Below are 25,230 nucleotides of genomic sequence, written 5' to 3'. Positions count from 1 at the left end.
TGATTATGCAATATGAACAGAGAAGCAACAGAACATTCAAGCTGAATGTGGATATAGCTGAAACTAAATGCCTCAATGCATAAGGCGATGAAGGTTACAATGAGTTGTGGCATAAGAGATTGGGGCATTTGAACTTCAGAAGCTTTGGGCATCTGAATTCTATAAAGTTGATACATAGCATTCCAAAGATTGTGCAGCCTAAGAGATTATGTGAGATATGTATGAAAAGTAAGCAACCTAAATTGTCATTTGCATCATAAATGGTTCCAAGAATAAAACATGCTTTGGGAGTTATGCACTCTGATATATATATATATATATATATATATATATATATATATATATATATATATATATATATATATATATATATATATATATATATATATATATATATATAGTTATCAAGACTTACTCCTTATCATGATCATTGATTCTTCTCAATCTAATGGTTAAAATTAATGAATATTATTTTTCTCTCTCCATATTTAATTACTTATTAATTTTTACCATAAGATTGAAAAGAATCAATGGTCATGATGAGGAGTAATTCTTGATATATAACTTAATTACTCTTGGAGTAAGAATATCCTTCCTATATATATATATATATATATATATATATATATATATATATATATATATATATATATATATATATATATATATATATATATATATTTCACTTTGAATAATATATGTGTTAAATGGTAATTTTTTATATTAAATATAATTTATTGTTTTAGTGTTATTCTATTAGAATTTAATTTGTTAATCTAAATATATTAAAGTTTACGATATGAATTTTGATTTGAGCAGAAATGAAATGTAATTGATTTTCAAACTCATAGAATTGGTGGTTGATTATGAAGTCTTATTCTTTTTGTTTATCTTTTAATATTAATTTGCATAAGAGATTATAACTGTATCGTGTTATGTAAATCTATGGAATGATAAATTGAAATTAAAATTTTAAAATATGGATTGTAAATGACTAAAGTGGTCAGATTTATCAAATATTTATGATTCCAAATTATGCGATTGAACTTTGATTCGGATTTATGTGAACTTATTAGCATGTTAACTCGTGGAGGAAATAAGTATTTTATTACCTTGATTGATGCCTACTCTAGATTCACATATGTATATCTTTTAAAGCATAAAGACGATGTTTTCAATGCATTTTAAATTTTAAAGCGAAAATTGAAAATCATTTAAATAGAAGTATTAAAGTTCTTATGAGTGATAGGGGTAGAGAATATTTTTTTATTGAGTTTAATGCATATTGTGAGGAATATAACATTATACATGAATGTTTCGCACCTCATGCACCATAACAAAATGGTTAAGCCGAAAGAAAGAAAATGACTAAGTTAAGTCCTCGAGGGATCAAATATGTCTTTGTAGGCTATTCACTTAATGTTAAAGCATATATACTTTTGAATTTGGAGTCTAATGTAATTATTGAATTCATAAATGTGGAATTTTGAGAACCTTATCACAGAGGACAAGGATTTCGAGATTCCCACAAATAAAGAACCTCGTGAGAAAGGTTCTTCACGGATTATTGAATCACAAACCAAAAGTTCTTCACAGGTTGTTGAAACACAACTTGAACTTAGGATACGCTAGAGTTTCTGAAAGGCTAAGGATCAATGACTGAACAAAATCAATTATCGACTTATTTCTTTTATCTAGTAGAAGAAAATAGTGAGAATTTTGTTCATAAAATTCCTATTATTCTTCAAGTGGAAGATAATCTTAAGACTTATAAGGAAGCAATAACTTCAAGGCACTCCTCCTTGTGGAAAGATGCTATATAAGACAATGGATTTAATAATGTCAAACCACACTTGGGAACTTATCGATCTACCTAAAGGTTTAAGCCCCATTGGATAAAAGTGGGTGTTTAGAAGGAAGTATCATATTGATGGTACACTAAACACTTACAAGCATATAGACTTCAGATACGAAGAAAAAGAGCCATTATTCATAAAATATCTCAGGGAGAAAAAGCTTTAAATCTTTTGAAGTAAAACACGTACTCAGGGAGAAAATCTTGAAGCCGACCTTCTGTTCAAGCTTGTCTGCTCGAAGACGACGGGGTACAATTAGACAGTAATACAAGAGACTCTCAACGCCACCTATATTGTGGAGGAAGAGATATGGACCTTGGAAGTAGCCCCTGATTCAAGTTGGATGTCACCTATAATGAGTTATCTGCAGGAGGACGAACTCACTCAAGATGAATGCGAGGCATAATAGGTCCGGATGCAAGTTTCCAAGTATTCTCCCTTGGTAGGAAAAATCTATAAGACAGGAAGAGCCTCCCTAATGCTGCAATGTTTAAAGGAACATTAAACTGCCCTAGTCCTCGCTGAGGTTCCTCAAGGAGCATGTTTTACCCACAATGGCGGCAGGGCTCTCGCCCACAAATTACTTATAGTAGGTTACTATTGACCTATCTTATAAAAAATAGTGTAGTGTTCTTCATGAAATTTGAACAATGTCAGAGAAACTATGACCTACATCACTCCCTAACTGAGTTTCTCCACTTTATGATTAAGAATTTTAACTGCCCCGACGCTAGAGGGGATGCGATCGAAGTATGACCCAAGAGACTAAAGTTAAAATTCTTGCCTAATGGTTTGGACCAAAGTCCAGCCTGAGTGACTCAACGCTTCTCCTGAGGGTCCTAGAGTCTCATCAAACAGGCTTAATGTATAATCTCGCCTAAAAAAATTAGAGTCCCAACAAATAGGGTCATCTCAATATGTTGCGTAAGGGAGTTAGAGTCTCATTAGATAGCCTCTATGAATAATCTTGACTGAAGTACTTAGAGTCTTGTTAAACAGACTCATCTAAACGCCTCGCCCCATTAAACAGGCTCATCTAAACGTCTCTCCTGAGGGACTTCAAGTCTCCTCAAACAAGATATCCATCCTAAAGTCTTAGCCGAAGGTTTAGGAAAAAGTCTCTCCCGAGAGAGTCAACACCTTGCTTTAGGGATTTAGAATCTCATCAAACAAGATCAATGTATAACCTTGCTAGAATAACTTAGATTCCTACCAAACATGCTCATCCAAACACATCGCCTAAGGGACTTGAAGTCTCATAAGACAAACTCAATGTATAAGCTTTCCTGAAAGAGTTAGAGGCCCATCAAATAGGCTCATCTTAACGCCTCACCTAAGGAACTTGAAGTCTCCTCAGACCATATCCAACCCAATGTTTCGCAAGAGGGACACGACCCAAGTCTGGCCAAGAGACTTAACTTAAAAACCTTGCTTGAGGGTTTGGACCGATGTTTTTCCCAAGAGACGCAACTCATTGCTAGAGGAACTTAGATTCTCACTAGACATGGTCAACGAACAATCTCGCTCAAGGACTTAGAGTCCCATCAAACAAGATCATTTAAACGCCTCATTTAAGGGACTAAAAGTTTCCCCGGACAAGATCCAACCTGAAGTCTCTTCCGAGGTACGCAACCGAAGTCTGACCCAAGAGACTTAACTTAAAAGTCTTGTCTGAGGCTTTTGATCGAAGTCTCTCCCAAAAGACTCAATGCCTCACATGAAGTACATAGAGTCTTATCAAACCTGCTCATCTAAATGCCTCGCCTGATAGACTTGAGGTCTCCTTGGACAAGATCCATCCAGAAGGACGCGACTGAATTCTGACCCTAGAGAGTTACTCCCTCCGTTCCAAAATATAAGAAAAAAATGCATTTTCTTGTCCCAAAATATAAGAGAAAAAAATCATCATTCATTTCTTTCAAGGTAAAATTAAATGCAAATTGCATTTAACTTACATTCTCTCTCATCATTTCAATAACCAACAATCAATTAGATTTTTTTTTACATCTTCCAAAACACTTTATTTCAAGAAAATCATAAGTCAAATGATTGTGTTTTTACTTTTCTTAATAAACGTGATTTTGTTTTTTTCTCTTATAATTTGGGACGGAGGGAGTAACTTATTAGTCTTGCCTGAAGATTTAGACTGAAGTCTCACGTGATAGACTCAATGCCTCGCTTGAGGGACTTAGAGTTTCATTAGACATGCTCAACATATAAAATCTTCTAAGTGACTGAGAAGGAATTAAAGCACTTTGGCCTTTATCAATGTCCTTGTGCTTGAGGGATTTGATAGTGATATATTTGTAAAGACCTGTAAAGGGCGAGGAAATCATGGACGCCCTTCTACCGCCCGCAATTGACGCCTTTAATGCCCCTTACTCAACCCATGAAAACCCGGAAAAAGACACCTCTCGAGTATAAAGAATTCAGAGTCAATAGACAAAATTAATCTGCATCTTCATAGAAAGTAGGGATTCAACTATCCACTACTATGACTAAGTCAATGATTGTCATTCTCAAAAAAGCTTAACTACAGGCTCATTGACATCTACAAAATACCTAATTCCTAGCATGAGAAAAAATATCTCAAATACACACAAAATATCATCAATAATACATAACTCCTCACCTCACTTGAGTTTGCTCTCTCTATAACAAAAACACTATCAAATATGGTTTCTCACCACTACGAACAAAGCCTAAACCACCAAAAATTACTAAGGTTTTGGACTATCCTAAAAGCTCAGAGGTGTCACACTTTTTATTTTTTTACAATTTCACAAGTACACCTATGCAAAAATATAATTAATTTAATTAACTATTAAAATTATGATCACTGTTTCATAAATTTATCATATTGTAACACGCTCAATAGAATTAAATATTTAACTAATTGAAATTATAATATTTTTGTACACTGTTTTGGGTAGTAGAAAAAATGTATACATCTAGCATTTTCTGGAAAGTTATATTTGACATTTGCCACATGCCATTTGTTGATAAACTTGGTAACCATAATAACACACATGTCTCATTCAAACACTTCAATTGCTAAGCCAGTGATGATGAGGATTCACAATATTCACATATCCATTGTCCCCACAATCTGGAAAATGAATTTCTTTTTATTCTTCATCGTGTCTTTTCTTTTCATTTAATCACTATAAATAGAATGTCCACAACAACAATATTCATACTTGCAACAAAACTTAACATATAACCCAAGTTGCAAAGATGAATATCAAGCCCATTATCTTCTTGTTCTTCCTCTCCGCACTACTTCTTATCGCTTCTGATGCAAGTGAACCGTCAAAAGATGAAAAACAAGGTATTTTATCTCAAAGCACTAATAAAATTTTCTAACAACGTATAATGATAATAGCATTATCTAAAAATGTTTGTATATTTGCAGCTACAGTAGAAGCATCCAAAACAATAGGTGGATCACATGGTGGACATGGCGGTGGACATGGAGGTGGGCATGGCGGTGGACATGGTGGAGGTTTAGTATTATCCTATATAGATTATTTTCGTCGTTTTTCTCATAAAATTGTGTATTTTGATTAATTTTAATTAAAAATAACATAAAATTGTGTTATTTTTAATTTTAATTAAAAATAAAGAATAAGTATATCATAAAGTATTAATTTTTTCTATTATAAAATTTTCTAAATCTGCTACACTACTGATATATCTAATCTACTTATAGTTCTTAATAATTTTGAAAAGAAATATTCTTATATTAGTAATATTTAAAAAGTGTATGTATGCATATATGCTGCAGATAAAACAGAAGAATCCAAAACAAAAGTTGGGGTAGATGTCTGGGGACCCCCTAGCGGCGGTGGACCCGGCGGTCATGGAAGTCCTGGCGGTGGACCTGGTGTTGGACGCAGAGTACCTGGAGGTCCTGGTGGAGGTTCCGGCAGTTCCGGTGGTAAAGGAGCAGGAGGATCAAAAGGTGGTGGAGGAGGTGGGACAGGAGCAGGAGGATCAAAAGGTGGTGGAGGACACTAAGGTGGCAAACAGGGAGAGCCTGTAGGAAGTCTATGAAAACAATGACACGCTCATACATGCGTATGTGTAATGTGAATGTAAAAAGAAATGTAAAATAAAGCATGGAGTGAATTTGTTAGGATGAATGTTCACTTTTAACGAGACATTATATCTAATAACTAGTAACTAACCCGTGCGTTTGCACGGATTCTGGTACGGAACGCACATTTGTTTTAGATTTATATTTTTTAATAGAAAAATGCTTGGTATCCATAAAAAAATAATAATGGGATGTATAGAAAAAAATCTGGTACCCATGAAAAAATAATAATTGAATGTATAAAAAATATCTTGTACCCGTGAAAAAATAATAATTGAATGTATAGAAAAAATTTTAGTACCCATGAAAAAATAATAATTGAATGTATAGAAAAATATCCGGTACCCATGAAAAAATAATAATTGAATGTATAGAAAAATATCTGGTACCCGTAAAAAAATAATAATTGAATGTATAGAAAAATGTCTGGTACCCATGACAAAAATAATAATTGAATGTATAAAAATGTCTGGTACCCGTAAAATAATAATAATTGAATGCATAGAAAAATGTCTGGTACCCGTAAAAACATTTCGATCAATAAAATTTTCAATACAAAATATAATTTTGTTATTAAATATGTTATTAGCAAATTATAACATATTTAATAAAATTTTCAATACAAAATATAATTTCGATCAATAAAATTTTCAATACAAATTATAATTGAATCAAGAATATAAATTAAAAAAAAAATTCATTGAATTAAAATGAGCAAATATTTTAAATTCATATTGAAAAATAAATTTATTTTAAATTCTTCTTGTAAGAAATTATGTCTTCTCTTTTTTAAGGTTTCTATAGCAAACATATGATTAGGATTTAACTATAGTAGAATTTTGAAAGAAAAAAACAGGAAAATATATTTTTGTTGATATGAGTTGTCAAACTGTATGCACAGGAAAACATAGAATGCTAGTACATGATATTTGCAAAAATAAATTAAATGTGGGTCTCAATGTATTTTAGTCTTTCTAGATCTGACATTGAAATGACAACATGTTGGTCTCTTAATAGTAATAATATATTGAGTATCTCTATTTTTACATTTTCAATAATGAAATATCACATCAATTTTAATCTCATATCTTTATTCAAAATAAAGTGTTTTAATGATCATAAATGAAATAATAAATAAATTATTTTACATTATTATGAATAATATTAATAAAAAAAGGAGATAAAAGAGATAAAAAAAATTAAAAATATAATTTATTTACTTCATAGAAGAAAAATAGACAAAAATCAAGAACTAATCAATGTATTTTTTAGCAAATTGTTTTACCAAAATTGTTTACAAACTATAATATTATAAAACAACACCAAAATACTATGCACTCCCATAAATTCAAATATTATATATACTCAAAACACCAAAACTATAATAAAAAATTTTACCAATTAATTTCAAAATTTTACCAATTTATTATTCAAATATGATATTTTTTTATGAGATAAAAAGAATAATAAAAGATGAATTACAGTGATTTAGTTATATAATACTCAAAATTTAAATATTTCTCCATCAATTTTATTAATCATTTCTTTAAAAACATTGTATTATTTAAATATGATATTTTTTATGAGATAAACAGAATAATAAAAAATGAATGTTGATAAAAGAATAATAAAAAACAAATGAGATAAAGAGAATAATAAAAAATATTAAAATATTAATTGATAAAAAAAAAACAATTTAGAATGGAAGATGAATGTTGATGTTTATTGTATCCTAACAAAAAAAAAATTTAAAAATGAGAAAGGCACATTTGCATTAAAATATATTTTGTCATAACAAAAAATAATTTATACATTAACTTTTTGCCTTTTTACCTAGTTTGCGTGTATTATATCCTCCCTACCCCTACTTCGGAATTACGTGGTGCGGTCTGTTGCGTGTATTACATCCTCCCTACCCCACCACTTCCTTTATACAGTATACACAATGCTTCTATGTTTTATAAATAAATTTATATATTATAATTCAATAATTGGTCAGGTTAATATTGAACGTTATAATCTTCTATATGTGAATTATTTAGTTATGTTTCAATATTAGGAAGAAAAAAATAGTGACAATAAGACAAATATTAAGAATATTAAGAGTAAAGATTCTAAATACAAGAGTTAATAGTGATATGAAGTTTTTTTAGTGACATTCTCTCACACAAGGTTTGAGATTTTAGGTTTTAAAATGATTAGACATGTTGAGTAAAGGTATAAGCATAGTTGTGTTTTCAAGAAAGATAGCAATCAGAAAAGATTTTGGTTTGTTCCAAAAAGCAAATTTTCAAAAAGTAGAGATTGAGATGTTGAAGACAAATAGGAAACGTAAGAAGGAAAGGAATGCAAAGAACACTACAACATTTTGAGCCTACGACAACGCCTAATTTATGGGAGGTAAAATAACCGTTCTCGTAGAGTGTAATAGGGAACAAATTATATATTTTGTTGCGATAGTGTATATACTTTTTAGAAATGTTATGCAACGGCTGAAAAGTGTTCTTGTATATGACAAAGAGAAATATTTTTATTAATAACAGGTTAAAACCATTCTCATATAATTTTTATTTATTTAAATAAAAAATTAATTTTATAAGGCCGTTCTCTTATGTTTGATTAAAATAAATTTTATTTGTGAAAAAAATCCTCTAACTGGATCGAATAGTGGTGATCCTCTTGCTAGAGATTTTTTTGGAAATAAAAAAAATTATTATGTCCATCAACATAAACATCAGCCGTTGCCGTTCCGCTTCCTAGGTCATCTTGCTAAAACAAATTATTTCCCTATCTATCCGAAATTCAGAGCGCTAAAACAAAAAAGTTTCATTCCTTTCTAAAATCCAGAGCGCTAAAACAAAAAAGTTTCACTCCCTTTACAAAATCCAGAGCGCTAAAACAAATTTTTTGGTTCCCTTTCTGAAATTCAGAGCGTTGAAACTGAAAGTGAAAATTATTCTATCCAGACTCATCAAACCTTAACCCTAACGCTTTCTTTCCTCCCCATCGATTCTTTCAAAGGTGTGAACGATTCTTCTCCCGAACCCTAATCCTTACCCTTTCTTCCCTTCTTTTTCTTCTCAAATCCTTCAACTTGCATACACATAGTTAGGATTTTAGGGTTTATCAAGGGTTTCACGAAACTCAAGTACTTCACGAAATTATGTCATTTAACGGTTTTAGGAAGTATCTCAATAAAAGGTTTGAAGTAAGTCTCTCACGAAGACAATGATTTCCCTGAGAGATGCAAGGGTCATATCACACTGTGAGGGGGAGTTTTCCATTTTCAAGTTGTGTACGATTCGTCGCTCTGATAAGATCTTCCTTCAAATTCCATACAATTTCTCCTACAACTTGCATTGACTACTGTGATTCACAATAAAAATTAGTTATTTTGACTATAGTTTATGACTTAATCAGTTTTTTTTATGTTTTATCTGGTGTAGAAATAACTTTGCTCTGCCTTGCTGGAACTACTAGTAGCTGAGACAATGTGTTTCCTGGTGGAACTACTCGCAGTTGAGACATTGTGCGAGAGCTCAATTCGTCCCGGTAAACAATTTAGTATTACATTATTATTTTGAGAAATTTGTGTCTAGTGATTTGGAGTTGTGGTACTTGTTGAGTCTACTGACTTTTAGATCAATTTGTTTGCTCTGCCTTTTTTAGTACTTTACTGTATTGTGAAAATGATGCATATAATTTGTTTGTGAATATGATAATAACTAGCTTCCTAGATGAATCTAAATGATACATACAATTAAGAAGCAAAAATCTTAATGTAAATGATACCATCCTACATGAATAAGACAATCTATATGAGAAATGTTAATAAGCAACAAAAATCTATTTTATAGAGAAAAACATACCGCTGGAAGTTTGCTACGGAACTATACATCCAAACGTGCATCAAGTGTATTTTCAACGGCCACGATAAAACGGTTTCGGAAGGTATTGATACCGGTACTGTTATTCACTGTTTTTATGACAAAGAATAAATTATAAATAGGAGAATTAATAATTACATATTCTTATAAAATTATAGGTTCCTATTGAAAATATACTAGGAAAAATCGAGGGTATAACTACAAGGTACAATATTAAAATTCTAACCAACCTGAATAATGAGTTTTTTTAAGAGGTTTCCGTATAATTCCAGATCACCACTCACATTCCAGAGTTCCTTGGTTGCAGCCTTTTTCATTTTATTAACCAAATCATCTTGATAATGCTTCAAGAACTTTTATCCGTGAATAATTCAATTGCATAGAATACTCACTGCAACAAACAAATGTTTATGCAATTTAAATCATCTCAAGTATCACTATTTTTCAAGTTAGAAAAACAAATACAAAACATTTGAATAAGAACAAAACTAAACCGCAACAAAACTAAGACATTTTCGTTCTTTGGGAAAAACTTTCCATTGATTCTGCTGTAAATGAGAGGTTCAAAGGACCATAGTGAAAAGGTGATCCGTTAACAGACTTGTATCATCGTATTTATCATTGTATGCCTGAAGTTTACACTTACAATGAACCAAGGGTAATGCAGGGTCATATTAAGTACCTTTCATTTCTAAGCCATGTAGCTCAAGAATCTGAATTGAATTATGTAAATAAACTCTTCAAACAAATTGAGTGATATGATAAATTTAAGAAAATTAAATTAAATACATTGTTTATTATAGAATTGAAAATTGAATAACTTGAAAGACTCAACGGTGAAAAAAAAGAGATTTAAACTAGAGTTATTTGAATCTTATTCAATAACTTACATCTTAATTTACATTTCAAATTAACTACACAATGGGTGGTAGAAAACAAATGGTCACGCTAACCTATTTTAATTGAGATTCCATCTTAATAGTAACCATTTTGTTATATCACAGCACACACCAAAGATAATGCAGTTTAACAAAACTAGAATACATGTGAATTTAACCAACTAACACTTAGTTTAAAACTGAACTAACATTCTAATCTAATGCAGTCTAAACCTCCCAATAATACACCATATTCAAATCTCAGAGGCTCGCAAACCACTTTCAACGGCTTCCACTCAGAATGGAAGAAGGTGTTATCGCTCTCAAATTTGATCAAAACGGACACGACTAGCCTAAGCTCCACCATTATGTGTTCACTGTTGTTCCAGTCTATGTGTTTCATGCTGACATCAACAAAAACCAATGGATTCATCAGTGTCAACATCAAGCATTCGATAGTGAATGATTGCAGAGAAGAGTTATCTATAGACTTTCATTCATATAAAACACTTAGGAATTGATACGAGTGTTGTCGTTGGCGTTTTGAATGACAATTGAAAGACTCAAATCTGCTGGGAGTTGGGTATTGTTTAACTGCCTGGAGTGAAGTATGTTTGAATTGACACATGTATTAGGGAGTTATGATTCATCTAATTCGACATATGACTTGTAATAACTATGATGAGAATGAGAGGGATATCAACCATGAGAGTCAAAAGAAAGTGACGCATTTTTTACAATCACAAAGAGCAGTAACACTTGTCAATGCTGAAAAAGAAAATCTTAAAACTTTAGTTACTTTACTGAAAAATAAAAATGAAAGGTGAAACTCCTATAACAGAAGTTAAATTCAAATTGTGAGTTGGATGTTGAGAAGAAATTGTACTATCACAATGAACAAATCTGAACTTCTGAACTTTGAACTTCAGTTACTCTTTCCCAAACATGAAAGTCATAATATATATAAAATAAATATGAATGGTTAATAGAGATGGAAAGGTGAATCTCTTATAATTGATATATCTTCCGACTTTACTTCTTTTTCAAATACTATAAGTTATGTATGTCATTTTCACAGTACAGTAAAGTACTCAAATAAGTTATCATATTCACAAACAAATTATATGCATCATTTTCACAATACAGTAAAGTACTAAAAAAGGCAGAGCAAACAAATTGATCTAAAAGTCAGTAGACTCAACAAGTACCACAACTCCAAATCACTAGACACAAATTTCTCAAAATAACAATGTAATACTAAATTGTTTACCGGGACGAATTGAGCTCTCGCACAATGTCTCAACGGCGAGTAGTTCCACCAGGAAACACATTGTCTCAGCTACTAGTAGTTCCAGCAAGGCAGAGCAAAGTTATTTCTACACCAGATAAAACATAAAAAAAACTGATTAAGTCATAAACTATAGTCAAAATAACTAATTTTTATTGTGAATCACAGTAGTCAATGCAAGTTGTAGGAGAAATTGTATGGAATTTGAAGGAAGATCTTATCAGAGCGACGAATCGTACACAACTTGAAAATGAAAAACTCCCCCTCACAGTGTGATATGACCCTTGCATCTCTCAGGGAAATCATTGTCTTCGTGAGAGACTTACTTCAAACCTTTTATTGAGATACTTCCTAAAACCGTTAAATGACATAATTTCGTGAAGTACTTGAGTTTCGTGAAACCCTTGATAAACCCTAAAATCCTAACTATGTGTATGCAAGTTGAAGGATTTGAGAAGAAAAAGAAGGGAAGAAAGGGTAAGGATTAGGGTTCGGGAGAAGAATCGTTCACACCTTTGAAAGAATCGATGGGGAGGAAAGAAAGCGTTAGGGTTAAGGTTTGATGAGTCTGGATAGAATAATTTTCACTTTCAGTTTCAACGCTCTGAATTTCAGAAAGGGAACCAAAAAATTTGTTTTAGCGCTCTGGATTTTGTAAAGGGAGTGAAACTTTTTTGTTTTAGCGCTCTGGATTTTAGAAAGGAATGAAACTTTTTTGTTTTAGCGCTCTGAATTTCGGATAGATAGGGAAATAATTTGTTTTAGCAAGATGACCTAGGAAGCGAAACGGCAACGGCTGATGTTTATGTTGATGGACATAATAATTTTTTTTATTTCCAAAAAAATCTCTAGCAAGAGGATCACCACTATTCGATCCAGTTAGAGGATTTTTTTCACAAATAAAATTTATTTTAATCAAACATAAGAGAACGGCCTTATAAAATTAATTTTTTATTTAAATAAATAAAAATTATATGAGAATGGTTTTAACCTGTTATTAATAAAAATATTTCTCTTTGTCATATACAAGAACACTTTTCAGCCGTTGCATAACATTTCTAAAAAATATATACACTATCGCAACAAAATATATAATTTGTTCCCTATTACACTCTACGAGAACGGTTATTTTACCTCCCATAAATTAGGCGTTGTCGTAGGCTCAAAATGTTGTAGTGATAAGAATTATAATTTGCACACATGAATGTGTTGTGCTCATTTATGATAGAGATTCTTGAAAATTATCCTATGATAAAGGGCTATGTTTTCCACTTGCCATTGTTTAGATAAACTTGGTTACTTGATATTACTCACGTGTCTCCTCCTAACACTTCAATTTCTAAATCGGTGATGATGAGGATTCAATATTCCTATATCCATTGTCCCCACAATCTGCAACATGAGTTGTCTAACCATATTCTTTTTGTTCTTCATCTTACTTATCTTTTTTTTTTCTTCTTTATTTGGCCACTATAAATAACATGTCCACAACAAGAATCTTCATACTTACAACAAAACTTAATATATTATAACAAAAGTTACAAAGATGAATGTCAAGCCCGTTATCTTCTTGTGCTTCCTCTACGCACTACTTCTCATCGCTTCTGAAGCCACTGAACCGTCCAAAGATGAAAAACAAGGTTCTTTAACAATTCTGAATAACTTAAAAACGAAACCCTTTCCTATATATTAAAGAATATTATGAACAACTTAAGCTTAGAAATCTTTTTTCGTACCGATTTTTTTTAAATAAATACTATATTGACATTAGCAATATTACAAAAGTGTTTGTATATGTGCAGCAGATGAAGCAGAAGTATCAAAAACAAATGTTGGTATAGACAGCTGGGAAGCAAAACCTCTCAGAGGACCAGGCGGCGGAGGTCCAGGTGGAGGAGGTCCAGGCGGAGGAGGACCAGGCGGCGGTCCAGGTGGAGGAGGACCAGGTGGTGGCGGACCAGGCGGCGGTCCAGGTGGAGGAAGACCAGGTGGTGGAGGTGGAGGACCAGGCGGCGGTCTAGGCGGCGGGCCTCACGGAGGCCGCGGTGGCGACGGACCAGACAGAGGTCCTGGCGGTGGAGGGCCAGGAAGAGGCCCCGGTGGAGGAGGTCCTGGTGGAGGAGGGCCAGGAAGAGGTCCCGGTGGAGGAGGACCAGGCAGAGGTCCAGGAGGCCCTCCTGGCGGAGGAGGAGGTGGAGGACACGGTGGTAGAGGTTAGTACTCTGATATATATTATTAAGCATATCCTAAACTATATTTTTTTTTTTTTCCAATTATAGAATTTTCTAAATCTGCCGCACTATATATCACGAAGAGTGAAGCATCTTATCTTCTGCCAATATATTGATATTAGGAATATCTAAGAAGTTGTTGTATTTTTGCAGCGGAGAAAAGTGAAGGATCCAAAACTAAAGGGGGATCACATGGAGGTGGTGGAAGTGGACACAATGGTGGAGGAGGTGGAGGAGGTGGAGGACACGGTGGTGGAGGAGGTGGAGGACACGGTGGTGGCAAAAAAGGAGGACGTGGGGGAAGTCCATGAAAACAATAACACGTGCACACATGCATGCATGTGTGTAAATAAAGTTGAAGTAAAAAATGTAAAATAAAGCATGGAGTGTATCATCATATTTCATGGCTAGTTTGTCATAGGATGAATGTTCCGTTTTTTAGTTAATAATGTTGCTACTTATATCTAGTTAACTACTTGATGTTTAAAGTGGTTGATTAAGAAATATATGAAATTTAATAAAACAAAGCCGAGTCAAATAATGAGTAAATAAAAGAGAGAACAAAAGTTTTTTCAAATTATATTTTATCATACACAATAAATAAATTTAAAAATAGAGTTAAAAAGATGTTGATTCTATTGTTGGTCGATCGATCTAAATTTTTAAAATGGTAATTTTTTTAGTTCTTAAAAAAAAAAAAACATTAGTGTTCGCAAATCAAATTTAGAATAATCTTACCTAATCTTGATCCTTGATTAAAAAGTAGTCCACATAGTGAGAAAGGTCTAAGATAAAGATATTTGTGGCATTTTATACGCTTTTTTTTACCACTCTCTCTAATACTCATATTCGTTGAAATATGTGTGGGCTTCTCACTTTGAAAATGAATTCTACATGAAGTGGTAGGACTCACACATGTTTCAATTAAAAAGAAGGGAGTGTTGGAGAGAGTCTTCAAAAGAGAGTTGTACGAATAAATTTCTTACCTCTTAAGGGTATGAACAATTCAAATGAATTTTTTACAATTTCATTCCTCTCCATTCCTCTTCATTCCTCGAATTGATGGTGGTTACTTTGACGGTGTTTTGCAGTGACGACGTGAGTGGCTGGGAGAAATGCTTTGAAAGTGATTCTCCTTTAAGCGTGAGCGGTCTTTGACGGTGTTTCTAAAAATAAGAGAATTTAAAACATAAAAAGTGGATACAATTTTAGGGAGAAAGATGCATTTAGAGATGACAACGGGTGGAAACACCGTCGCAAAATTTTTATCCGTGTGAAGGTTATGGGTTGGCGACGGTAGATTTACTGTCGTTCCATTCGATAACTGTTTTGTAATTGTGGGCGACAGTTGGTTCACCGTCGTGAAGTTTGCTAACTTTTAAGTAAACGGGCGCGACGGTTGGTTTACCGTTGTGACCTTTGATGAGTTTCTCATGGTGCATGGCGTGTGTTATTTGATTTGGTGGGCGAGGGTTAATTTACAGTCGTAAGATATAATTTAGGACGATTTTTATACCGTCGTGAACTGATTTCTAGGGGGTAGTTGTATAACTGTCGTTATATTTAATAATTTTTTTAAAATGTAAGGACGGTGGGTGTATACCGTCGTAAGACACGTCACTATATTAGAATTGTGACAGTTATCAAGTAACTGTCGCAAGTTTTGTGTCGTAAAACGCTAATTTTCTTGTAGTGTATATCTCAAAGGTATGAACAATCCAAATGAATTTCTTAACAACTTCATACCTATCGTATATGACGATCATTAACTTAGACACCATTGAATTATTGTTTATCGGAAACATAAATAATGTTTTTTAACATATTTTTTAAATACTCATTGAATGCTAGATCGATGGAGAAGACTGACACTTAACCTCTATCATGCATGATCAATAGAAAACATGGTCGTCAGAGAAAATCTTCGGCAAGAAGAGGAACTCTTCATGTTTTGGCCAAGAGAACCAAATTCAACAACATCAAAAATTTGAGGTTGCCCACCCTCTCCGAGAGAAGATATATATGCTTCTGAGGTTGTCCAGGTAGATCCACCAATAAGAGGCAACACCATTGCTCACGATCAACTAAACGAAGGCTATTTAATTGATTGAAAAGTAAACGTACTATAAAGGAACCTACTTGTGAAAATAGTCATACAATTTTGAGACATTAGAACAAATAGGAAGATGTCTCAAATCTACATCGTATCCTAAGCCTTAGATTCCAAGACGATATGGTCACTAATCACAACGATTGCTCTCCCTTGTATAGAGGAGAATGGAGGGATAACTAGAGGCGTATATCCATGTCGAGACATGAGGGTGACTATGTTATTCCTCATACAAAGGGGGTATACGGCCAAGAAGAAGAGAGGTGAAGAGATTCATCAAAGATTCTAGAAGAAACAAGGATATTGCAAAGAAATCTATTCCAATTGAGAAGGAAAAGGAGCATCTCTGGCAATAAATTGAGATTATAAGCCTTTTGATTACTTTAAAGGAGCACATCCTTTAGGAATGCATTAACGCCGAATTCAAAGAAGATAATGTAAAGGTATTAAAACTTATTTATGAGTGTCCCAAAGTGTAAAATATAGGTATCGTCGCTTCCATCGTTGCGATTGTTGATGTAAATCTTGAAGGCCAATAGTGTTTTAAAACTTGATACATATATCTAATTATTTATTTGTAATAAAAAGGAACTCCTTTGTTATCTTTTAATAGTCCATAAAATAACTAGTACGCTTAATAAAATATTAAATGTGACTTTATCATGAGATTCCATTAAAGTTAAGAACACAATTCTTAAAGTATTTGTAATCGAGCTTTATTGTAAAGTGGGATAACATTATAGCATCGAGACTATTATGTGGATAGACTGGTGTTCATATCTCATAGATCATGAATAAAGAGTTATCAAGTATTCACACATGTATGAATATTATGAGTAATCTTTATACTATATTGACCCACAATGAGAAAACTACGTAGAATCTTATTCAAGTTTCATAAGTTATTCTCATGATGATAGTAGTGTATATCATCCATTGATGTGAACCCACTATGGACCCTATATGTGGAGTCCAATATTTTATTGCTATGAAAATATTATTCATTACTGGGTGACCATAAAGATAGTTAATGAATACTCCATAAATTATGCTAAGGGATATGGGTGTCCTAGATAAAATTTATCCATCATGCATAACAAGATAAATGTCTAATGGCTCAACATTTTAATAGACAAGAGTGACACAGTCTATATCTTGTGTTCAATATAGCTATGGGGGAGAAGGGAAACTATACATACATACATTATTACATAAAGATTTTGTCATATCACATGACATTTTCGTGACTTGGATAGTAGTGATGTGTTGCTAGAAATTGCTCATTGTTTATTATATTAAACATATAATTTAGTATAATTTCCAATGTCACAAGAATCTACATGGTCACATGCATAAGGACAAATTAATAAGAAATGAAATGAATAAGTTACATACAAAACACTATAAAGTACGACGTACTTAAGTGGATTTTAGAACACCGTAAGGTACAATACAATTAAAAGTATTACAGAATATCATAAGGTAATGTGCACCTAAGTGAAATGTACTATACTGTAAGGTATGTTGTACTTAAGTGGGATTTTTAAGCATGCAGCCAACACAAGCGATTTTATAAATAGAACTCTCGGGTAGAAGTTTTTACCCTTGATGAAATTTGGGTTTGAATCTTACTTGTATTCTATATCTCTCTCCCTCTCCCCCCCCCCCCCTCTCTCTCTCTCAATCACACACTCTCTCTCTCTCTATCTATCTTTCTTGTACAATATTTATTAGTGTAACTTGTACTTCTAATATAACTTAATTTATCATATTATTGATTTCTAAATCAAATTGAAAGGTTATATGTTTAGTGATCAATTGAGGAAATAAGCATTTCACATAAGTTATAATAAACTCAAGTAAGCATATCACCACAATTAAAATCTAGGACCATAGTGAAATGTTGTGTGTTAAGTCTTTCATTATGGTTGGAGTTTAGGATCGCGGTGAAATGTATTAAAGAAATATGAAAAACTCCATGAGTTGGGTATCGAAATCCTGGCCTCAACTTGTTACTATGGCTGTTTTAAAAATTTGTAGTGGTATGTTACGTGCTTTTGTGTTTTTACCACGTCTAGTAGCCCGTGGTTGTAAAGAGGGCACCTACAACCACACCCTACTTTACTACAAACCATTGTCTGTGGTAGAATCTTTCTCCTAACCGTGGTAAGATATTCTATTTGTAGTAGTGCTTTTTGGATCATCCTTTCCAATCTCCTAAGACCAGAGTGTCCTCTTCCATTCTGAAAATACTTTTGTATTCCTTTGAGTCCATCCATCTGTTTCTTTTTTGTCTCAAAATATTGTTAATTGTGAGCATTTTCTAGCTCACAACTTTTCTTTTAAATCTTTTGACGGTATTATTGAAATTACTTACATTATTCCAGACATTACAAACCATGGCTTCATAAGAATCTTCTAGGAACCATGCACTCTAAAACCTTAATCTTTTCTCGACTCTCCTTGCTTCCGAGTCTTGAAAAGTGATGAGAAGAGGATGGTGATCAGATAAATATAGTAAAACTATGACCTTCATAAATGCATTAGGAAATTATATTTTTCGAATTTCATTTCACAAAGCTCTATCAAGCCTCTCGTAGATTCTTGATCCATATGACAAATTGGACTTGTCCAGTTGAATATAGCCAACAAATACAAGAAATTTTAAAAAATTTGCATTTCCTTATGGAAGTCGGGGATCCTCCCCTTTTCTATGAGAAATTCATAATGTTATTGAAATCTCCAACTAATAATCATCCTTGATTCATCCAATTAGAAATCTTACTCAGCTCATCTCACAGATCCTTCCTCCTATCTTCTATTTGGCTGGTGAATATGGGAGGGAAAAGCCACTCCATATCACCCTTAAAATTTAGCTTGGCATGCATGAATTGAAAAAAATTCTATTATTTTGACTTATACTCTCTCTAATTGAAACACCATAGTTATCCCTCCTACAAAAACCATAATATCAATGAAATCATAACCATCAAACCACAACAATTTGAACATTTTCTCACGCTTCCTTACGTCCATTCCGGTATCCATAACAACATAGATGCTTGACTTGATCCATTACATGTATTCCTGAAAAAATCTCAAAAAGTCTTTATTCACTTCCCATCTAAAATTCCACATAAAAAATCTTATGATTGTCGTAACCCATATAACACAGTTATAGGTTTGTTCCAAGCCTTTGTTCTTGGCTTAAATTCAACAACCACCATGTATAAGTCATCCATTTTAGAAACAATTCATGTTCTCTACATCTAAAATTTCTTATTTGTATCCATGGTTGCCATTAACAAATGGGGCTAAAGATTTTTTTTAAAATCTAACTAGGGCTCAATAGTTTTAGTTCCTTCCAATTTGTGATTTACCTGAATTTTTGGCCTAAAACTTTTTGGGTTAATAGTAGTTTACCCCCAATAATATGAGCGTGTTTCGGTTTACCCCCCACCGTTACCAAAGGCATATTTTGGCAACGGTTTTTTGAAAAAACCGTTACCAAAAGGTAGGGAGGGGGAAAAGCAAAATTCGCTAACATTATAGGGGTGAATTACTATTAACCCAAACTTTTCTTGTCTTGCTCTATCTTCACTCATGCTTATTTTCATCCAATATAATACGTTCTCTTCCAACATTTTGCCAATAATACCCATATTCTTTCTAAATGCCCCCTCATTCGTCTCTCTTTAATATTTTTGAAATTTCCTCACCAAGAACATTAAATCGGGATCCCTTGTTCTTCTCAATTGGCAAGATTGATACTCAGACTGAGATTTCTATTTGTTCTATAGCATCATTTGCATAACAAACGTTAGCACCTCATTCATTAGCAGAGAGATAATAATCATAGATGAGGCATGTACCTTTCATCAATGTTGTATATTGATCTTCCCTCACTAGTGAATGTTACTAAGTACTCTTCCCACCTAAGGTTCACTATGCTTAAAACTCCTCTCCTTACCCATATTTTCTGAAATATAATTTCAAAGGTTTTGTACCCAATTCTACGGCCAAGAATTTTCATGATATCTTCTTTCATCCATGGAATTGCTATCATATTTTCCTCCTTCTCCGAGAGCATGAACTCAGGGCATTCACACTCATAAAATTTCCTTCCCTCGGCCCTCAAACCTCTGATCATGTCCTTCCAAGGGTTTTCCTTTTCTAGGACTTGTATTCCTTCGTCTAAAATATCCTCCTGGGGTATCATTTTCTCCGACAACAATGGCTATATACGAGAAGGCCACCCGCTTCCATCTCCCATTTTGTGGATAAAGCTTAAGTCGTCATACATAAGAGGTTGTGTCGTTTCAAAAGAAAAACTTGTATCTCCACCTTTGACCCTCTTAGTGCTTCGGTCCTTCTGATCGTCCACTTAAGTTTTGTTTAAATGGTTCTCAATTTCAAGCTATCCTTTAGAACGTCTTCCTCAAATTTGTTCAAATAATTCTCACTCCCAAGCTAATAAAGCGTGCATTTATCATAATTCTATTTAGAGCCTACTTATAAGGCTTTTGGGTTATTTCCATGTGTTATGGTTGTGTCCATATAAGAATTTTCCTAACTACAACAAAGAAATACTTAGATGGACACAACCATACCACCTGGATTTACACACAACCAATCACATTTTTTTATTAATTAAATAATAAAATTAAAATTATCTCTCTCCTCCATTATCACAACCACCCTCCATGTTGGCAATTAAAAACGAAATTAAATTTTAAATAAATTTAAATTCTCTCTCTTCTTATTAGTTGTTCCTAAATATATGAATTTAGGGTCGTGTCCATGCAAGAATTGCTCCTAAAACAATTATAATCTTTTAATATGTTCTTAAAAGTTATTATTATTATTATTATTATTATTATTATATTATTATTATTATTATTATTATTATTATTATTATTATTATTATTATTATTATTATTATTTATAAAGACATTTTTTAAACTCCATTAAAGACATTTTAAAAAGAAGTATCAAATATAAAATAATTAATACATTTTGATATAAAAGGTTATGTGCATATAAACAACAACAATTAATGAATAATGTTGAAAAAAAGTTAAATTTTACGAATATTCCCTTATTTTTTATAATAAGAAAATTTTAATTTTTTATTGTTATATCATTGATGTATTAGTCCAAATACATAATTTATATAATAAATTTAAAAAATTATAATTGTCTTATAATAGAGAATTGAGTTTTTTCTTTTTATCTTGCCAATTATGCTAAATCAGCATAAGAGTATAATTACCAATAATGCGTTAGTATTATTTTTTTATTGAAAGGAACCAATAATGTTTTATCGTTTAATCTAAATTTAATGAACTTATATGTAACACCCGCCATTTTAATTTTATCAATGTGTCCGTTTATTTTACCTTTAAAACATAGATTTCTTTTTTGTATTTTAAAAAAAATAAAAATGATTTTTTTAAAATCATATTTAAAATTTGATTTTAAACATTTAAAAGACTAATTTTAAAATCGTATAAAATAAATAAATATTTACAAAGGCATCGTTTGACTGAGCTTTTTCAATTGTAAAAGTTACTTTTAAGTTAAAATTAAAAATAAGAGCTTTATAAATAAATTTAAAATTATTTGGTAATATTAATAATTTTTCAGCTTTATAAATGAAAATATTTTATTTAATATATAGATGAAATAATATAAAAAGTTTTAAAAAAATATGATTTTTGTTCTAATTTTAATATATTATTTGTAGTGAAAGTACTGATTTTTGTTTATATTTTTAAAAATTATAAAATATTAAATATGTATGTAGAAATATTTTACACAAAAATGATTACAAATTAAAATAAAATACTATTATATTACTAAAAGATATGAAATAAGTTAAAATAATTAATTAAATATTTTTTATAAATATTTGAAAATATGTGAAGATAATGTTGGCGCGGATGAATAAACTTTTTTGAATTAAATATTAAATAAATTAATATGGGAAGAATTATGAAAATGAATGTTGGAGTGAAAAATTAAAAAATAATTTATAATAATGCGATAGTATAAATTGTATTTACTGGGATTCAAAGATATATATAGTTATGAAAATATTTTGAAAATTTATTATAAAGTAATTTTCAACAATTTTAATAAAAGCTTCTTAAATTATATTTTTATTCTTAAAATAAAAGTCACTTTTTTTTTTATAAGGAATTTTTTTTAAAAAATGTTTGGCCCCTTCTCCTTTAAACAAAAAGTCAGGCCTAATGGTACCTTAATTATTATTATTATATTTTTAAATTCAAAAATAATTTTTGTAAAAAAACTATATGATATTGCTTGAAATATAAGTGATTTCTTAAAAAATTTATACTAAAAAAATTTTGAATAATAACTATTTAAATCAATTTGTTTGTTTTAAATAAAATTTCTTAAACACAAATACGTAACTATAAAAGTTATTTTAAAAAAATTAAAAACAAATATACCCATATGCATCGAATTTAAAATTCTTTAATAAGAATTACAAGAGAATAAGATATTGAATTCCATTTATATGTTTTAAGAATCAAATTATATCTTATGAGTCTTATTTCATACCAATTATGCTTAATAGGCATAAAATAATGACTAACCAATAACGTTTTAGGAATTAACATTTTTTTTTTACAAATCACCCTTAAAATCAAATTGAATGAATCTAATTTTAATGGACTTGTCTACTCTTTATCCCTCTTATAAATAGAGTTCATTTTGACACTAAATTTCATCAGCAAACTTCTTCTATATATCTTATTCTAATTTTATTTTACTCAAGAAAATGTTGTCTACAAGAGCCATGCTCATCCAAGGCTTCTTGGTCATGACTGTTTTAATCTCTTCCATGGGGGAAGCTAGACAATTGAGTAAGAATTCCTCAATCTTTATAACTTGTTATATCTTCATTATTCATAAACTATGTGTAAGTTTGAGTTATTTTGGTTTATGTTTTGCAGATGAGTATAAAGATCAAAATGGGCCCAATTTTGACTCTTTTATACCTAGCCTTCCGAACATACCAGGACTTCCACCCCTACCAAACATTCCAGGAATTCCAGGCTTTCCAGGATTACCATGCATCCCTGGCGTACCAAGCATTCCAGACTTCCCATGCAACCCGGACATTCCATTCCCAGGTTTTCCATGCATCCCAGGCATACCAAGCATTCCAGGCTTCCCATGCAATCCTAATTGGCCGAGTCCACCAAATACACCTTCTGAATCTCCAAGCTCACCTCCTAAATCAGATGATTCAGCTGCTCAATCTCCTAGTTATCCTCCCGAATCCTCCTAATTCTTATGATGAATCGTTGAGTTTGCTTGCTAAATTCCTTAGTTTACATCCTTATAATTGTGATATTGCAAAAGTAATATGGATTGTATCATTTGTGATATTAATGTGAGAATAATAACAATAATTTTAATTAATTATCAGAATGCATGACAAAAGTTTTACTCAATTTATGCAAGCATATAATATGTGAAATACTCGAAATATTTTTCCATATTATACTTATCTATTAAAATCAAGTCTCACATATACTAATCAAAATAAGAAGTAATACTTTTTTTTTCATATTAGAGACATGCTATTTTTTTTTGGTAAGCAAGCACTACGTCAAATTTGGCTTTTAGCAGCACAGCTACGAAAGCGCTTTTAGGAAAAAGTGCTGCTATAGATTTCGCTAAAAACAAAACTAAAAAACAAGGAACAAGGAGAAAAAGCGCTGGTATAAGTGATCCTACGAAAGCGGTTTTGAAAAACGCTGCTATAGGCTAGCTTAAGAAAGCACTTTATAAAAGCGCTGCTATAGGTAAGTTTTGAAAGAGCTTTTAAAAGCGCTGCTATAAGGGTACGATACGAAAACACTTTTATTCTAAAAAGCGCTGGTATAGGTTGGATATAAAGGCGCTTTTGAAAAGCGCTCTCGTAGCTAATTTAAAATTAAAATTTCTAAAACAAAATTAACAAAACACGCTATTTGCCTTCACTGTTCTTCTCTAAGATAAGGAAACCCTATCGCCCTCCGCGCTACTGCTACTGTTCATCACTACTTCTCGCCCAAAATACGGGAAAACCCGAAACAAAAAGAAAAATCACACGCCAATTATGAAAACATTACGAGAGAAAAAGAACCGGATCCTTTCTAAACTCGTAAAAAGAATAATTAGAATGTGTAATTTTTCCGCAAAAAGACCACTTCCAAACAAGAAGCTTAATGTCCCACACAATGTCGTACGTTTCAACCCTCCTCCCGGAAGCACACTCCATTCCTCGTAATCCAAAGAGTCTAAGTTATAGCCAACCAAACAACATCTACCTTGCTATCTTTTAACTTTTGTGTACAAAAGAACAAATGCCAATCCATAAAATTTGACAAACACTCATCCTCCACACTACCCACTTTACCAACCCAAAGAGCAACTTATCTCCAAATAATTTTCACCACTAAACAACCAAAAAAGGAATGGTTTCTATTCTCTACATCCACTTCACAAAAAAATGCATTTTAAATTATCTACAGGAATAAGAATACCTCTCATGACCAAAAGATTCTTGGTTGGAAGTCTATCAAGGAGGAGTCTCCAACCGAAAGCCTTGATTTTGAAAGGCACCTCCACTTTCCAAATGATCCGAAAAACATCATCAAATTTGTTAGGTGGTCCATATCGAATAAAATCGTTACCGTAGAAGGCGTAACACGAAGCAACAAAAAATTCCAATCTATTTTTGCTCACCCATGAAACCGAGTCCTTTCCCTCCTTAAATCCACCATAAGTGCCCAACAAAAGACTAAAGGAAACGACGCCTAGCTTCGGTTTCTCCCATAACCGCCATGGGTAACCCAAAATC

At 32.0% G+C, this 25,230-nt stretch overlaps 4 protein-coding genes across 10 annotated transcripts in view; 3 read left to right on the top strand and 1 right to left on the bottom strand.

The window, feature by feature from the left end:
• LOC131621055 (uncharacterized) overlaps positions 1–12,971 on the bottom strand; it is a 33,351-nt gene extending 20,380 nt beyond the window's left edge. Inside the window, exons 1-5 of one of the 3 annotated variants that reach the window (XR_009289422.1) lie at positions 12,248–12,946; positions 11,991–12,096; positions 10,073–10,233; positions 9,825–9,931; positions 9,223–9,321 (exon numbers count right to left, since the gene is read on the bottom strand). The gene's annotated coding sequence lies outside the window, so the exon portion shown is untranslated. Of the gene's footprint in view, positions 1–9,222; positions 9,322–9,824; positions 9,932–10,072; positions 10,234–11,990; positions 12,097–12,247 lie in introns of those variants that run through there. The other 2 variants (XM_058892265.1, XM_058892264.1) reach the window with 2 other exon arrangements.
• Positions 4,998–6,034, top strand: LOC131621057 (glycine-rich protein DOT1-like). 2 transcript variants are annotated; one of them, XM_058892268.1, is made up of 3 exons: positions 4,998–5,187; positions 5,272–5,355; positions 5,644–6,034. In XM_058892268.1, exons 1-3 carry the CDS (start codon positions 5,094–5,096, stop codon positions 5,874–5,876), a joined length of 411 nt encoding a protein of 136 aa, XP_058748251.1. In that variant the 5' UTR covers positions 4,998–5,093; the 3' UTR covers positions 5,877–6,034. The 2 variants fall into 2 exon arrangements, with proteins under 2 accessions (XP_058748251.1, XP_058748250.1); XM_058892267.1 differs by having other exon boundaries at positions 5,001–5,187; positions 5,272–5,361.
• A 518-nt stretch (positions 12,972–13,489) lies between the features above and the next one.
• On the top strand, positions 13,490–14,711 carry LOC131617685 (uncharacterized). 4 transcript variants are annotated; one of them, XM_058888948.1, is made up of 4 exons: positions 13,490–13,648; positions 13,811–14,221; positions 14,393–14,467; positions 14,501–14,711. In XM_058888948.1, the coding sequence occupies exons 1-4, from the start codon at positions 13,555–13,557 to the stop codon at positions 14,548–14,550; spliced, it is 630 nt and encodes a 209-aa protein (XP_058744931.1). In that variant the 5' UTR covers positions 13,490–13,554; the 3' UTR covers positions 14,551–14,711. The 4 variants fall into 4 exon arrangements, with proteins under 4 accessions (XP_058744931.1, XP_058744929.1, XP_058744930.1 ...); XM_058888946.1 differs by having other exon boundaries at positions 13,814–14,221; positions 14,393–14,711; XM_058888947.1 differs by having other exon boundaries at positions 13,811–14,215; positions 14,393–14,711.
• Positions 14,712–23,120: 8,409 nt separating this feature from the next.
• LOC131617683 (uncharacterized) lies at positions 23,121–23,804 on the top strand. Its single transcript, XM_058888944.1, has 2 exons — positions 23,121–23,242; positions 23,333–23,804. Exons 1-2 carry the CDS (start codon positions 23,158–23,160, stop codon positions 23,668–23,670), a joined length of 423 nt encoding a protein of 140 aa, XP_058744927.1. The 5' UTR covers positions 23,121–23,157; the 3' UTR covers positions 23,671–23,804.
• Positions 23,805–25,230: the final 1,426 nt, after the last annotated feature.

The sequence above is a fragment of the Vicia villosa genome, linkage group LG7 (genome assembly GCF_029867415.1).
Source record: "Vicia villosa cultivar HV-30 ecotype Madison, WI linkage group LG7, Vvil1.0, whole genome shotgun sequence".
In the NCBI taxonomy this organism is placed as follows: Eukaryota; Viridiplantae; Streptophyta; class Magnoliopsida; order Fabales; family Fabaceae; genus Vicia; species Vicia villosa.
Note: the sequence above shows the minus strand (reverse complement) of the source record. Positions and strands in the feature narration are given on the sequence as shown.

Excerpts from the sequence above, each read along its gene's own strand:
- LOC131617683 (XM_058888944.1), top strand. The coding sequence starts at position 23,158 with ATGTTGTCTACAAGAGCCATGCTCATCCAAGGCTTCTTGGTCATGACT. Across the intron at positions 23,243-23,332 it reads GGGGGAAGCTAGACAATTGA|ATGAGTATAAAGATCAAAAT; the intron begins GTAAGAATTCCT and ends TATGTTTTGCAG.
- LOC131621057 (XM_058892267.1), top strand. The coding sequence starts at position 5,094 with ATGAATATCAAGCCCATTATCTTCTTGTTCTTCCTCTCCGCACTACTT. Across the intron at positions 5,188-5,271 it reads GTCAAAAGATGAAAAACAAG|CTACAGTAGAAGCATCCAAA; the intron begins GTATTTTATCTC and ends GTATATTTGCAG. Across the intron at positions 5,362-5,643 it reads TGGCGGTGGACATGGTGGAG|ATAAAACAGAAGAATCCAAA; the intron begins GTTTAGTATTAT and ends TATATGCTGCAG.
- LOC131617685 (XM_058888945.1), top strand. The coding sequence starts at position 13,555 with ATGAATGTCAAGCCCGTTATCTTCTTGTGCTTCCTCTACGCACTACTT. Across the intron at positions 13,649-13,810 it reads GTCCAAAGATGAAAAACAAG|CAGATGAAGCAGAAGTATCA; the intron begins GTTCTTTAACAA and ends GTATATGTGCAG. Across the intron at positions 14,222-14,392 it reads TGGAGGACACGGTGGTAGAG|CGGAGAAAAGTGAAGGATCC; the intron begins GTTAGTACTCTG and ends GTATTTTTGCAG.